At 39.2% G+C, this 12,342-nt stretch overlaps 1 protein-coding gene across 3 annotated transcripts in view; it reads left to right on the forward strand.

Annotated features, from left to right (window-relative positions):
• LOC121907955 (sodium channel protein type 4 subunit alpha B-like) overlaps positions 1-12,342 on the forward strand; it is a 45,155-nt gene that overhangs the window by 26,949 nt on the left and 5,864 nt on the right. For all 3 annotated transcript variants that reach the window (XM_042427546.1, XM_042427547.1, XM_042427548.1), the window contains 7 exons: positions 405-578; positions 958-1,314; positions 4,403-4,810; positions 8,372-8,489; positions 8,630-8,784; positions 9,047-9,220; positions 11,111-11,233. In XM_042427546.1, the coding sequence (XP_042283480.1) occupies positions 405-578; positions 958-1,314; positions 4,403-4,810; positions 8,372-8,489; positions 8,630-8,784; positions 9,047-9,220; positions 11,111-11,233 (1,509 nt within the window). The remainder of the gene's footprint in view (positions 1-404; positions 579-957; positions 1,315-4,402; positions 4,811-8,371; positions 8,490-8,629; positions 8,785-9,046; positions 9,221-11,110; positions 11,234-12,342) is intronic.

A 12,342-nucleotide genomic window follows, 5' to 3' on the forward strand; every position in this document is an offset into this window, starting at 1 on the left:
TAGCTGCTAAATACTAGCTAAAGAGCCAGCCAAATAGCACTCCATGCTACTATGTTCACCAGCTAATTGCTTAATTTGTCTGCCTGCCATTTGGGTCTGGGCAGGTGGTGCACAGTGGTGGTTTGTCAGATCATTTTTGCTGAAAACAGCAAGGTTGATGAGAGTGATGAGACTGAACAAAACAGTATAAAATCAAAACAATGAGCTGAAAGACACTAAAACGCTCTGTTGTGCTGAAGGTAACTGCAGAGTTGAGTGGTAATTATCTGTGGGTTTGTCACTACAAGTGACCATTTCATTTGATCCATTGTCAGTGTGCAAATATTGATTGTTGCAGCTTTAAGTAAACAAATACAGTAAGTAATGTTCCACTTTTTTCACCTGTCATTGTGTGTTTTTTCCAGGTGTTCACAGGGATCTTTACAGCTGAGATGGTGTTCAAGCTGATTGCCATGGACCCTTACTACTACTTCCAACAGGGCTGGAACATCTTTGATGGCGTCATTGTTTGCCTCAGTCTGATGGAGTTGGGTCTCTCCAACGTAGAGGGGCTGTCTGTCCTACGCTCCTTCAGACTGGTAACAGGAATCGTTAACTCACTCATGTACATTCAGGAGAATTTGCTATGAGTTATCTGCCATTGTCTAAGTTTGTAGCCAATGCAACAAACCATTATTATTGACATGAAAAGCTTAGAAAAGACATGCACTCAAACTAAAATTTGATTTTGTACAGTTTTTTTAATTTATTTTTGCATTAGCAGCTGGTAGCTGGCTAATGAGAGTTGCAAAATAATTTGAATCAGTCTGAACAATAAAGACAAAATTCACCTGAAAACAGAAAACTCACTTAAGTATCATTTACGGATTCAGTTTATAATCCAACTTGAAACTTAAAGTAACAGTTTTTGTAAAGATGCAGCATTGTTTGTTTTCTTCACCTTGTTCTTTTCATCAGTTACGAGTCTTCAAACTGGCCAAGTCCTGGCCCACTCTCAACACTCTCATCAAGATCATCGGTAACTCAGTGGGCGCCCTGGGAAACCTGACGCTGGTGTTGGCCATCATCGTCTTCATCTTCGCTGTAGTGGGCATGCAGCTGTTTGGCAAAAACTACCAGGACTGTGTGTGTAAGATCTCCAATGACTGTCAGCTGCCTCGCTGGCACATGAAGGACTTCTTCCACTCCTTCCTGATCGTGTTCAGGGTGCTGTGCGGCGAGTGGATTGAGACCATGTGGGATTGTATGGAAGTGGCCGGGCAGCCCCTCTGCATCCTGGTGTTCATGTTGGTCATGGTCATAGGCAACTTGGTGGTGAGTGCAAAATTGGACATTTTTAAATGATTCATCATCTCTAAATTGAAAACTGGTTTTCTATATTTTGCTTATTGCCAACAAATCCCATAAAGAAACCAAAATTACAATGTAGCCAAAGCTTTATACAGCTCATTCCTTTGTGCCACAGACTTCTATTGTTCAAAAACTGTTAAAAACACATCAGTCAGCCATATCATTGCACTTTATAGTAGCAGTTTATATTTGTGACCAGTTTTTAAAGATTTACATCTTCAGTAGAAAAAAATGGGCTTTGGGCAGAGTGGCACAGACAAGCTGAGAATATTGTAATATGGATTGTATCTCTTTTGGTCTTTTTATTGGATTTGTAGATAATAACTAAAGTATAGAATATCACCAGTCTTATCTCTAACAGTGTATGATAACAGGAAGTCTATCTACGGAGAAATTTTATTGCATGTCACTGCAACCAACTGTGACTGCTGTCAAATCCAAATGATGATGTCATGAGTAATCGGGGATTACGTTGCACCAATGAGGATTGGTGATTCTATATTATGAAGATATGACCTGCTTGGACGGTGATTGGTGCATCGTTGTGATAAATTGTGCCAACTCTGATATCTGTGTAGCTGAAATGGTTTGTGCATCTCTAACCCAAACCCTTCAGTGCTCTTAAAACACTCGCTAGTTACTGAGAAAGTGATTGTGTCACAGCCTCATGCTAACTGTCTTGCAGATTAGCATTAGCAGACTTCAAAACAGATCATGTCTGGACGACATATAAACCATCTGTTGTCCATCCTCAGTCATGTATTATCTGCGCATGCTGTCGTGCAAACTGTAGCCACAACAGACACACTCTGTGCTGCAGCGGCTTTACCGCAGCCTCATGTCCAACAGGGCTGAATATTTTATCCAATGCTAATGAACTAAGCCTTATGGGTGAAATTGTGACCTAAGTGCTATACAAAGGATCAGCCAAGGCCACAGAGTGTTCTCGCTGTCACTCCAGCCTTTGCAGCAGGTATTGATTTTCATGCACAATGAAACACAACTTGCACTTTATTGCATGCAGCTGTTTCAACACAAAATAGTTAATCTGTGTGACAGCTCTGTTTGTACACAACTGCTGTCGCTCCGTGCCGAAGCAAGGATACGTATATTTGTTGGCCCACCCATATGGTGATTTGTTGTCCAGCTGTGTCCTGTAAGCTAACGTTAATGAGAACAGATAGAAAAAATCCCACAAGTGAAACAGCCAGCATTAGCAGCATTTATTTATAGTCAGTGTAGTTAGAATGTGGTGTCATTTCAGAGCTGATACTTGAAATATATCAAATCACATTTTATAATACTATTTCAAGCTGCGTCTGTGTAAAATCTCATTTTTATCTTATTAGCATTATCATGACCTTTTGCCGTAATCCATTGCATTTCTTCTCATTCTATTTTTACTCAACATGAATTAGCTCGAAATATGTATTATGCAAGTGCATGCTCACAGTACTGCCAGTCATTGGCTTTTCCCGATCATGATGAGAACATATTAAAATAGCAGAATACACTGAAATATGAGCATCGTTTGCACCTAGATTAAATCAGTTCTGTCACATAATTTTTTTTGTTTTAAATGGAGCAAGGCTTTGAATGTGTGAGTTCCTGTTGGATATGGTTCAAACACCTGTTCCCAGCATGCCCTCTGTTCCTTCTGCCTTTAAATGCTAGTTTGTACCACATTTAATCCTATTCTCTGAAATGTATCTGTCTGTCAGAATACATAAAGGTTTAAAAACCTTTTTGTTGAACACTGAAATATTTTTTCCATGGCCTTTACGTAGCCCAAAATCACAGTTTTACTTGTAGTAATAATAATAATAATAATAATAATGATAACGTTATTTGTATAGCACCTTTCATACAAAAAATGCAGCTCAAAGTGCTTTACAACAAAAGAAATTACATCCACCAAGTGCTTCACATCAAAAAAGACTAAATGAACATAAAAACATGTAAATGTACAGAGAAATGTACAAGATGGAAAATAAAACCTATTTGATTATATTAATAAATGTAAGATAAAATAAGGTGAAAATACAGCACATAGAATGCGTACTTCAGTGATGGTAATTTGAGACTTAATGAGCAAAAACCCAAAGTATTTCGCCACATGTTCACAATCTGTAAATTGGCACGTAGGTCTCTGAAGCCATAAGCATAACAAAACCTCCCTTTTCCCAACGGACAGAGACTCACCACTGGTCTTGATTAACCTTAAAAGGGGTTTAGAAATCTGTACAGGATAAGACATCCTCTATCCTAAAACACAGATAAGAGAAAAATCCCACAAAAAGCTGTAGGTTTCACACCAGTATAACCTGGTACCCCTTCCTGTCAGCAGCATTAACGAAGTGAATGAAACCACCAAAAGAGCACAAAATGTAGCAGTTTGTCTTGTTTTAAACCTGCTGGATACAGACACTCTGTTGCGACAGCGACTCTATTGCCTTGTTAGGGCAAAGACCAGATCACAACAGTGGTCCTTATGGAGTTTAATGGACAGAAACCTCCTCTGCACATGAATCGTAGGAAAGCTGTTTATCCAAGGGATTATCCAGGATGCTTAGGGGCGAGAAGGTCGGAGGGCATTCATCACTAATCATCTGCTCATGCTCCCCATCTCTGACTGGCTCAGTGGCTAAAGATGATCCTTGTGCACCAACTGTGCATGTCATACACGCACACAGATACATGCAAGCCCTCAAACATACATATACAGTGCAGAGTGTTTGATGCTGCTACTCTCTAAGCTAGTAAACAGATTACTTGGGAGTCAGATGCTTGGAAACTTGAGTTCAGAATAGCTGAAAGCACCAGAAGCCATATGTGTCTCTGAGCATGTTTGGGTATAATATCCTCCTGAATTTACAATGAAGGATTTTCCAATGTTTACAAAATGTGGGATATCTTGTTATGCATTATCCATCAGCTTACAGGATAAACTACACTCAGCTTTGTAAAGAAAAATAGATAATGTACAGAGAGAGTGTTTTCTACATAATCTTTCCTCTTCTTTGCATCATATGCAACGTTTGTTGGCCAACAGGTGCTGAATCTCTTCCTGGCCCTGCTGCTCAGCTCCTTCAGCTCCGACAACCTCTCCGCTCCAGATGAAGATGGCGATTTGAATAACATCCAGATCGCCATCGCCCGCATTCAGAATGGCACCTCCTGGTTCATCACAAACATCATCGACCTCTTCAACCGCAGCGAGAAACGCCGGCGGCAGAAGGCCAAGGAAGTCAGTCAGGCTTCTATCAAACTGGTTAGCAATCATGTGGAAAGCAATGGGGGAATTTTTGGATGCTATGGAGAGAAGAACATCATACCAGAGGAGGACAGCTACATGACCAACCCCAACCTGACTGTTATCGTTCCCATCGCACCTGGAGAGTCAGATGTGGAGTTTCTGGAGGAGGAGGAGATTTCTGAGTCGTCAGAGGATGAAGAAAAAGTGAGTCATATTTCCAGATATGTGTTTTTACATGAGACCTGCGCTCATTGTCATGGTTTACTCTTCTCCATACCTAGTAGCTTTTAATATGGTCAGCTACATAAAATATAGGAGAGACTTAATTTATCCAAGGGAACATTAACTCTTAATCACATCTCTAGTTGTTCTTTACTGGTTGAAATGTTTGAGTATCCGGAGGTGCAAAATGCATTACAGTGATGTCAGAGCAGGTTTGTTGCTTTTGACTGCTGATGGAAACCATGTGCTGTGACATCACTGCTGTTGGTGAAGCCAGATGCTCAGAAGTTTCAACATTGTCACAGCAAGAAAGGATGCAGGTTAATTCTACCCATATATGGTGTTTGTATGTCCTCCTTGTGTTTGATGTGGGTTTTCATGGATTGGAGACTGAACTGCATCCAGGTTGCTTTTCAGCTTTGTGCCTGGTGCGTGTTGAGATAAACTCCCAACATCCCAACAAACAGAAAAAGGCAATGAATTAAAAACATATTTTAGCAAAAGTGAATGCAGATAGCAGGCTGAAATCTCTCAGTTCATAGGACATACAATATAAAAATGGGTCTGATGGGTCTGTAATTTCTCAATCATTTTGAGTACAACTATGTAATTTGTGACTAATTATAGGGGAAATTGTGTTTTCTTTGAACTTTCACATTTTTGCATGTTCAGCTAACCTGCTGTGCTAAAAGACTTACAATGTTATGCAGGCAAAAAAACTGAATTAAAGGAATAGTTTGTCATTTTGAAAAAAATAGGCTTATTCACCTTCTTGCAGATGTGATAGATTTAGGTGGGAGTGTGCATAAGCTGCTCATGTCTGCAGGGTACAGTGTGAAGCTACCACCAGCAGCTGGTTCAGGTAGTTTAGCTGTACCGGAAAATTTCTCAGCAGGGCTCAGTAACTTCCTGGAGTCTCTGCTGCTTGGCTGGTCTCATGGTCATGACAAGACTCCAGGAAGTTGCTACGCATGACCAAGAACTAGTTTGCCACATAACTCCCAGTAAAAACCACAACATGTCATTTTTACACCTTGGTTCTTGTACAGACAAGATACAACGTGTTAATCAGCGAGCTTTAGAGGTGCTAATAGACAGATTTTGCTACCTTTGGACCAACCCGTGCTTGCTGTTTCCCCCTGTTTCTAGTTTTTATACTAAGGTAAGTTAACCTAATTAGCTGCTGACTGTAGTTTCATATTTACTGTACAGAGGTAAGAGTTGATGTCAATCTTCTCATTGAACTCTCGGCAAGAGAGGAAATAAGCATATTTCCCCCAAATCTCAAACTATTTCTTTAATTCATTGGAAGCATACTAATTAAACATTTTTTAAATCTTTCCTATTATCAATAGCAAATTACATAATTCTAGAAACCTCCAGGAAATTATTATGTACTTATTATGAAACAATGGACCGTAAATTAAATTGTATATTATGTTATATGACTTATTTGAAAGTTCTTTCATAGGATTCGTCACCCTTGTTTTTCATAGCTTTGACTCTTAGTTTCAAGTGAAATAACATTGACCAAGATGCAGAATTTAATAATTTTCCGGTCCTCAGATTCTGATTCGCTACCGCTCATGTCATTCAGAAATAAAGCACAGTGAGGGGTTGATGAGCAGATGGAGGAGGGACACTAGGCTGTAGAGATGGTGGGGGTGGACAGTGAAGAGGACGTGAATGTGGAGGCTTTCCGGACACATAATCTGTTAATCTGCAAAGCAGACAAGGTGAACTCTGACTCAAACCAGTGCCCTGGTGAGAGAAATATGACTTGTGAATCCAGATTTTTGAACTGCTGAGTTATTAAGAGTCCATGTAACATCATGCAGTGAATTCAGAAAGCTGAGTTGTACAAGTTGTACAAATGATACAAAATAAGAAAATCAACCAGACTTACCTCTAATTTGTTTATATCATTTGCAATTATTCAAACTGTCAAAATGACAAAGAACATTTTGGAGTTTCCTAAACTTTAGCTGTCACTGAAAAAACATAATGTAATGCTGATAAACTGTTGTTATTAGCCACCTCTCTGTCACAGCCAGGTGTGTGACAAACATGTGTTTAGTGGTCTGCACAATAATGTCTTGTAACAGGCCTTTTTCATGGAAGACATTTGATTTGTCACAGTAGGAAAAGCACAAATGTAAACAAATGTAAACAGCTGTTTGAATATGGGAGCAGTAACGTGACAAGCTGAGACGATAATGAATAATCACCACACACTGATGAGTAAAATTAGATCTGATGGCCCTGTAAGCATTGCTTATTATTATTTAAGGTGCTATTGTTGCCTTTGACCATTCAATACCTTAACAAGCCCCCCCCCCCCCCCCCCCCCCTCAGTTGCTCTTTGTCAAACTCCTTGTTTCCTCCCCATGTCTCACTGTCATTCTCTCCTCCAGTTTCTCCCCTTCTCCTCCATCTCTGAGTGTCCTGCGGGTCGGGTGTTGTTGAGGTGGAGGGTATGTCTCTCCTGTCCTCTCTGGCAGGCAGACAGCAGCGGCGCAGATGTGGAGCCAGGCCCTGCAGAGCAGATTAAACTGACACAGCTGAGCAGAGCCAGGCAGGGCCAGGCTGAGCTGAGCGGGCTGCAGTCTGGCGCTCTCTCTTCCTCTTTTCCTGCCGAGCTCCACACCACACCAGAATTAGGCATCAGGGGAAATGGAAATGAAAAAAAAAACCCTCTTCCTCCTGCCCTCTGTCAGCTTAACTGGGCATCAGCAGCTGCTCAGCAGTAAAGAAGGATACATTTTACACGTGTAGAGCTCCAGATACACACAAAAAAAATCAGAAGATCGTGGCTATTAAGAAGTTAGTTACTCACTTTACAAGTTTTTTCAAGTGACTTTCTTTACAGTCAACAATGTGCACCTGTATCACAACTGCATACACCACTGCACTGATCCTGCTGTTATACTAGATATAACGTAGACTCAACAAAATGGCATCATTCTCTCTTCTCTGTCTTTGACCACTAAGACTGGTGATGCTGGTAATCTTGTCTCCGGGTCCTCTGCATGCTCTTTAATACTAGATTAGACTTCATACCATTTTATAGGATTGAAGCTGCACCTCTGTCCTATAAATCATGTTAAATATGTTGCTGTTACAACACACGGAAATCTCATCAAAATTGTATTAAGGCTCAGAGGAGATTGAAAGGCAAGGCACTGCATCTAGGTGAGCAAGCTTTGATGGGATGAATCCACACTGGATCATACAGGGCAGAAAACTGCTGCTGCACCGCTCTGCTTGGGTTGAAAGTTTAAAGCATATTGCACATCTGGCCACACCCCAGTCAGTGATGTCATAGCTGGTGTTTTTGCATTCAATTGTTTGTTACTTGACACAGTCTATATTCTGTTTTTTAAATGAATAAGAACCTGGTATTGATGATTAATCCTGATTATCTTTCAGCTTCACATATTTGAGGGGTTCATTCAGTCCAGGGACCAGCCCATAATGGATCTAAGGTTAATAAGAATATAAGTGAGCTATTGGTTGGTAACAGTGTGACTTTTTACTTCTCAGGAGAATATCAGCCTGTCAGAGGGAAGCACGGTGGATCTAAGGAAGCCTGGAGATGAGATGGGCTATTTATTTGAGCTGGATGAAGAGAGTATGGAGCCGGAGGAATGCTTCCCAGAATGTGTGTATACAATTTCACATTCAGTTTGAGAGTTATAACACTACAAAAATTGTTAAAATACTGTATTTCAAAGCTAAAGCTAACATTAATGACAATTGTTCTTTCTTTATGACATGATCTGTGCTGGTTTATTCTTACAGTGTGCATGAGGCACTGTCAGTGCTGCGATGTGGACACTAGCCGCGGTCTGGGACAGGCCTGGTGGAGACTGAGGAAGACCTGCTACCAGATTGTGGAGCACAGCTGGTTTGAGACCTTCATCATTTTCATGATCCTGCTCAGCAGCGGGGCTCTGGTACGTCTTTGCTTGACACATTGCCTTTTTTAAAATTTACCAGACAACATCTTGAATGTAAAAAAAAAGTGCTTTCTGTGTCTGATCCCAGTTCAGCTCAGATATCACCTGCAGAATAGCAAAGCAAAATTACTTCAGACCAGCTTATTACTCTACCTTTCAACCAAAACACAGAAAATTACAGACAGTGTTCAACTGTGTGGACTGTGTGGATACGGTTATATTATTATTTTCTCATGTTGCTGTCCCTGTGCTGCTGCAGGCCTTTGAAGACATCTACATTGAGAAGAGAAAAGTCGTAAAAGTGGTGTTGGAGTATGCCGACAAGGTCTTCTCCTACATCTTTGTGCTGGAGATGTTCCTCAAGTGGATCGCATACGGCTTCAAGAAGTACTTCACCAACTACTGGTGCTGGCTCGACTTTCTCATCGTGGACGTAAGTGAACATTTTGGTGAACCTTGTCCGTTTTTGAAAGGATGCTGTGAATGAAAGATCACATTTTGAAGATTCCGGCTGAACTGTAATCCCTCTCATTGTAGCTGAATGTAGCTGATATGTTTTCATGATTGTGGGACTTACAGTGTGGTAAGTGTCATATTATGTACAGGAAAGCACTTGACAGTTCATTTATACTTTTCAATAACTGGCCACTTTCTTGATCTAATTTAAACAAAGTCTACTCAACCGTTTCAGGACCTGAAATAATTTACTAGAAACATTCAGATTACTAAATTACACACTGAAACAGTTACATTTTACAGTTTTACAGCTGCTCTTATGCCAGGATCTGGCCAGACAAATTGAAAGAAGTGCTCCAGTGATCGGAGTCATGTTACAGTTTGTGAGCATCTCCATGTACACTGTTGGGTTAAAATGGATGTGACTCTGTAGCGCGTAGTCCATCCAAAGTGCCCGTGGCGTGCAGCCCGAGGCCTGACTTGACTTCCTCTGATTTCACCTGCTGTTACACAGATTGCCACAGACCGCTCTATTGTTAGGGTAAGTTCTAGTTAGCAGGTCCCAGGTGAGTATGAGCTCTGGGAATGAAAACGTCTGCATCTGCATCACAAATGCTTCTGTGTTTCTTCACTTGTAAGTGCTTTCTGTTGTGATGTCAAAAGCCACTGTCTTGTTACCAAACAAATGAATTTCTTATGATTTTTTTAAAAATCAGTTCATGATTCTTTGAATCAGTTGATGTTACTACAGGACCTTGGCTTTTATATCAAAAACAAACGTAGTGCCATGTACTCTGTCGTTTATCTACAGAAGATCTGGTATAAAAATGTTGCTAAACAGACATTATCAGTCTTATTTTTAATTTAGAAATGTACCTTTTGAATTCATGTCAAAACTGTTGTGTCTGACTCATGTACTGATTGTTACTTGTTATGTCTGTTTTGAAGAAAACACAAATTCTGTTGGTCATTGCAAAGTCTGTCAACTCCCTACTTTACGCTTCTCTCAATGAAAAGTACCAGCCTACTTTTCCTTTACTGTGCTTTTGTATTTTTTCCGTCTGTACTTTCTTGGAGCCAAAGACGTCTCTTGTCCTGAGAAATAATTTTGAGTATCTTCTTTAGATATATTGAACACATCTGTAAATAGACTTTTATAAAGAAATACAGACCATTGGGACCTTATGAGCCCTAAATTGTTTTAATGAACTTATTGGATCAATTGGATGCAAATTGGGAAACAAATTTGGCAAAGACAGATTTCTTAAAAATTCTTTATAAAACTCACTCTATTTGATATATATACATATAATATATGCATATATAGCTGAGTATGCATGCATGGACACTTTTTGTGCATATGTGCATACTTGTCTGTGTTTTGTCATCTTCAGTCATGACATGAGTTTCTTTCATTTATATCATGCCATTACCATTCATAGCTGTCATCCAAGGGTCATTCAACAGCGGAATACCATTTTGTTTTGTCTGTTTTGGATGTAGAATAGAGTGGAAGTCTAAATTTGCTAAAAGAGAATACAACAACCAAAACCAATCTAAACCTCAAAAGTTCAATAATTGTGTTCCTAACTGTGGAATGTCCCAAAATACACAAAAAACTCTAAAATATGGCTCTTCAAATGTTTTCTTCCTGTCTTTTATTATGTTTTTTTTTTCTTTTTAAATTATCATAATTGCGTAGAAAATATATACAGATCTTTGTGTTAATGTATGTCTCCTTTATAATATATTTACTTTTTGAGTTATAAAGAAGGACATTACTACTTTTCCCCCAAAGGTTTAAAGTTGCATTCAAATTCATGATTTTGATTCTCACAGTCCAAATCTCTTTCTATTCTCCATACAGGTCTCCTTGATAAGCCTGGTAGCAAACTCATTGGGATATTCAGACTTTGCTGCTATCAAGTCCCTGAGGACCCTCCGGGCTTTGAGACCTCTCAGAGCTCTGTCCAGATTTGAGGGCATGAGGGTGAGAATAAAAAGTTCTGCTCTTCACTGATGGCACATACAGTGTATCTTTTACAGCTGCGTTTCTGTTGACTAGTAAGTTGCTGATTAATCTCAGGTTCATTACTCCCTCCAAGGAGGGTAGGTTTACTTTACACATCAATTACATGTCTAACAAGAGTCTCATTTCCTTAAAGATTTCCATGAAATTTAAAGGAAATATACACTTTAGACCAAGGATACTGGATGTTTATAGCTTTTCAGTGTTAACTATGAAACACAGGGATATAAAATATAGGGAGGCTTGATTGCAGATTGCATGCAATTTTACACTTAAAATTGTAGTGATTTTGATTATTTCTGTAGGAATAATAATAGGAATATTATATATAGCTAATATTGGAAAGAAGTTCAGTTATGTGTCAACTCAAAGACAACACAAACCTGCTAAGGTCTGGTGATATTCTATATTTTTCTTATTGCTAAACAACTAACAATGTTGTGTCTGTGCTGTCAAAATCTGATAAAACTCATTCCTCCGTTCATTCATTACCATGAACACACAAACAATAATTTATTTTGCATCATTCCCATATCTGTCATCCTGATGCTGTGGATACTCCCAACCAGCACCAAATCTGTAGCTGAAAATAGTTCCCAACAAATGTATTATATACTTCTGTTTGAGAGATGTTAGCTAAAAACTACACTGCCCAGCTATAGGAAATTACTGAGCCTTTTTTTAAAATTAAAACTGTATTTGTGACTCTTTTATCTTATGTATTACACTGAATCACATTGACAAAAATTAAGTTGATAAAAGGAAACCAGCGATGTTAAAGCAAGACTTGTTTTTAAAAATGTACATCTTCTGCAGGACTGAAGGGGCTTGTCGCTGAAAGTCATGTTGTTGGTCTTTTCAACAGATTAAAATAATAAAACTATAGAATATCACCAGTCTTATCCTTTAAATCAGTCTGTAGGAATGGCTCCGAGTTAAAATTGAGCTTTCAGTCATTCAGATATATTTTATGTTACATATATTATGTGCTTGGGTTAAACAGAGAACTCAGAAGTTTCAAGTGATTTTAATAGAGGACCTCTGTTTTGTGGGACTAACCTGTTTCTTGT

The sequence above is a fragment of the Thunnus maccoyii genome, chromosome 12 (assembly GCF_910596095.1).
Source record: "Thunnus maccoyii chromosome 12, fThuMac1.1, whole genome shotgun sequence".
NCBI classification, from domain to species: Eukaryota; Metazoa; Chordata; class Actinopteri; order Scombriformes; family Scombridae; genus Thunnus; species Thunnus maccoyii.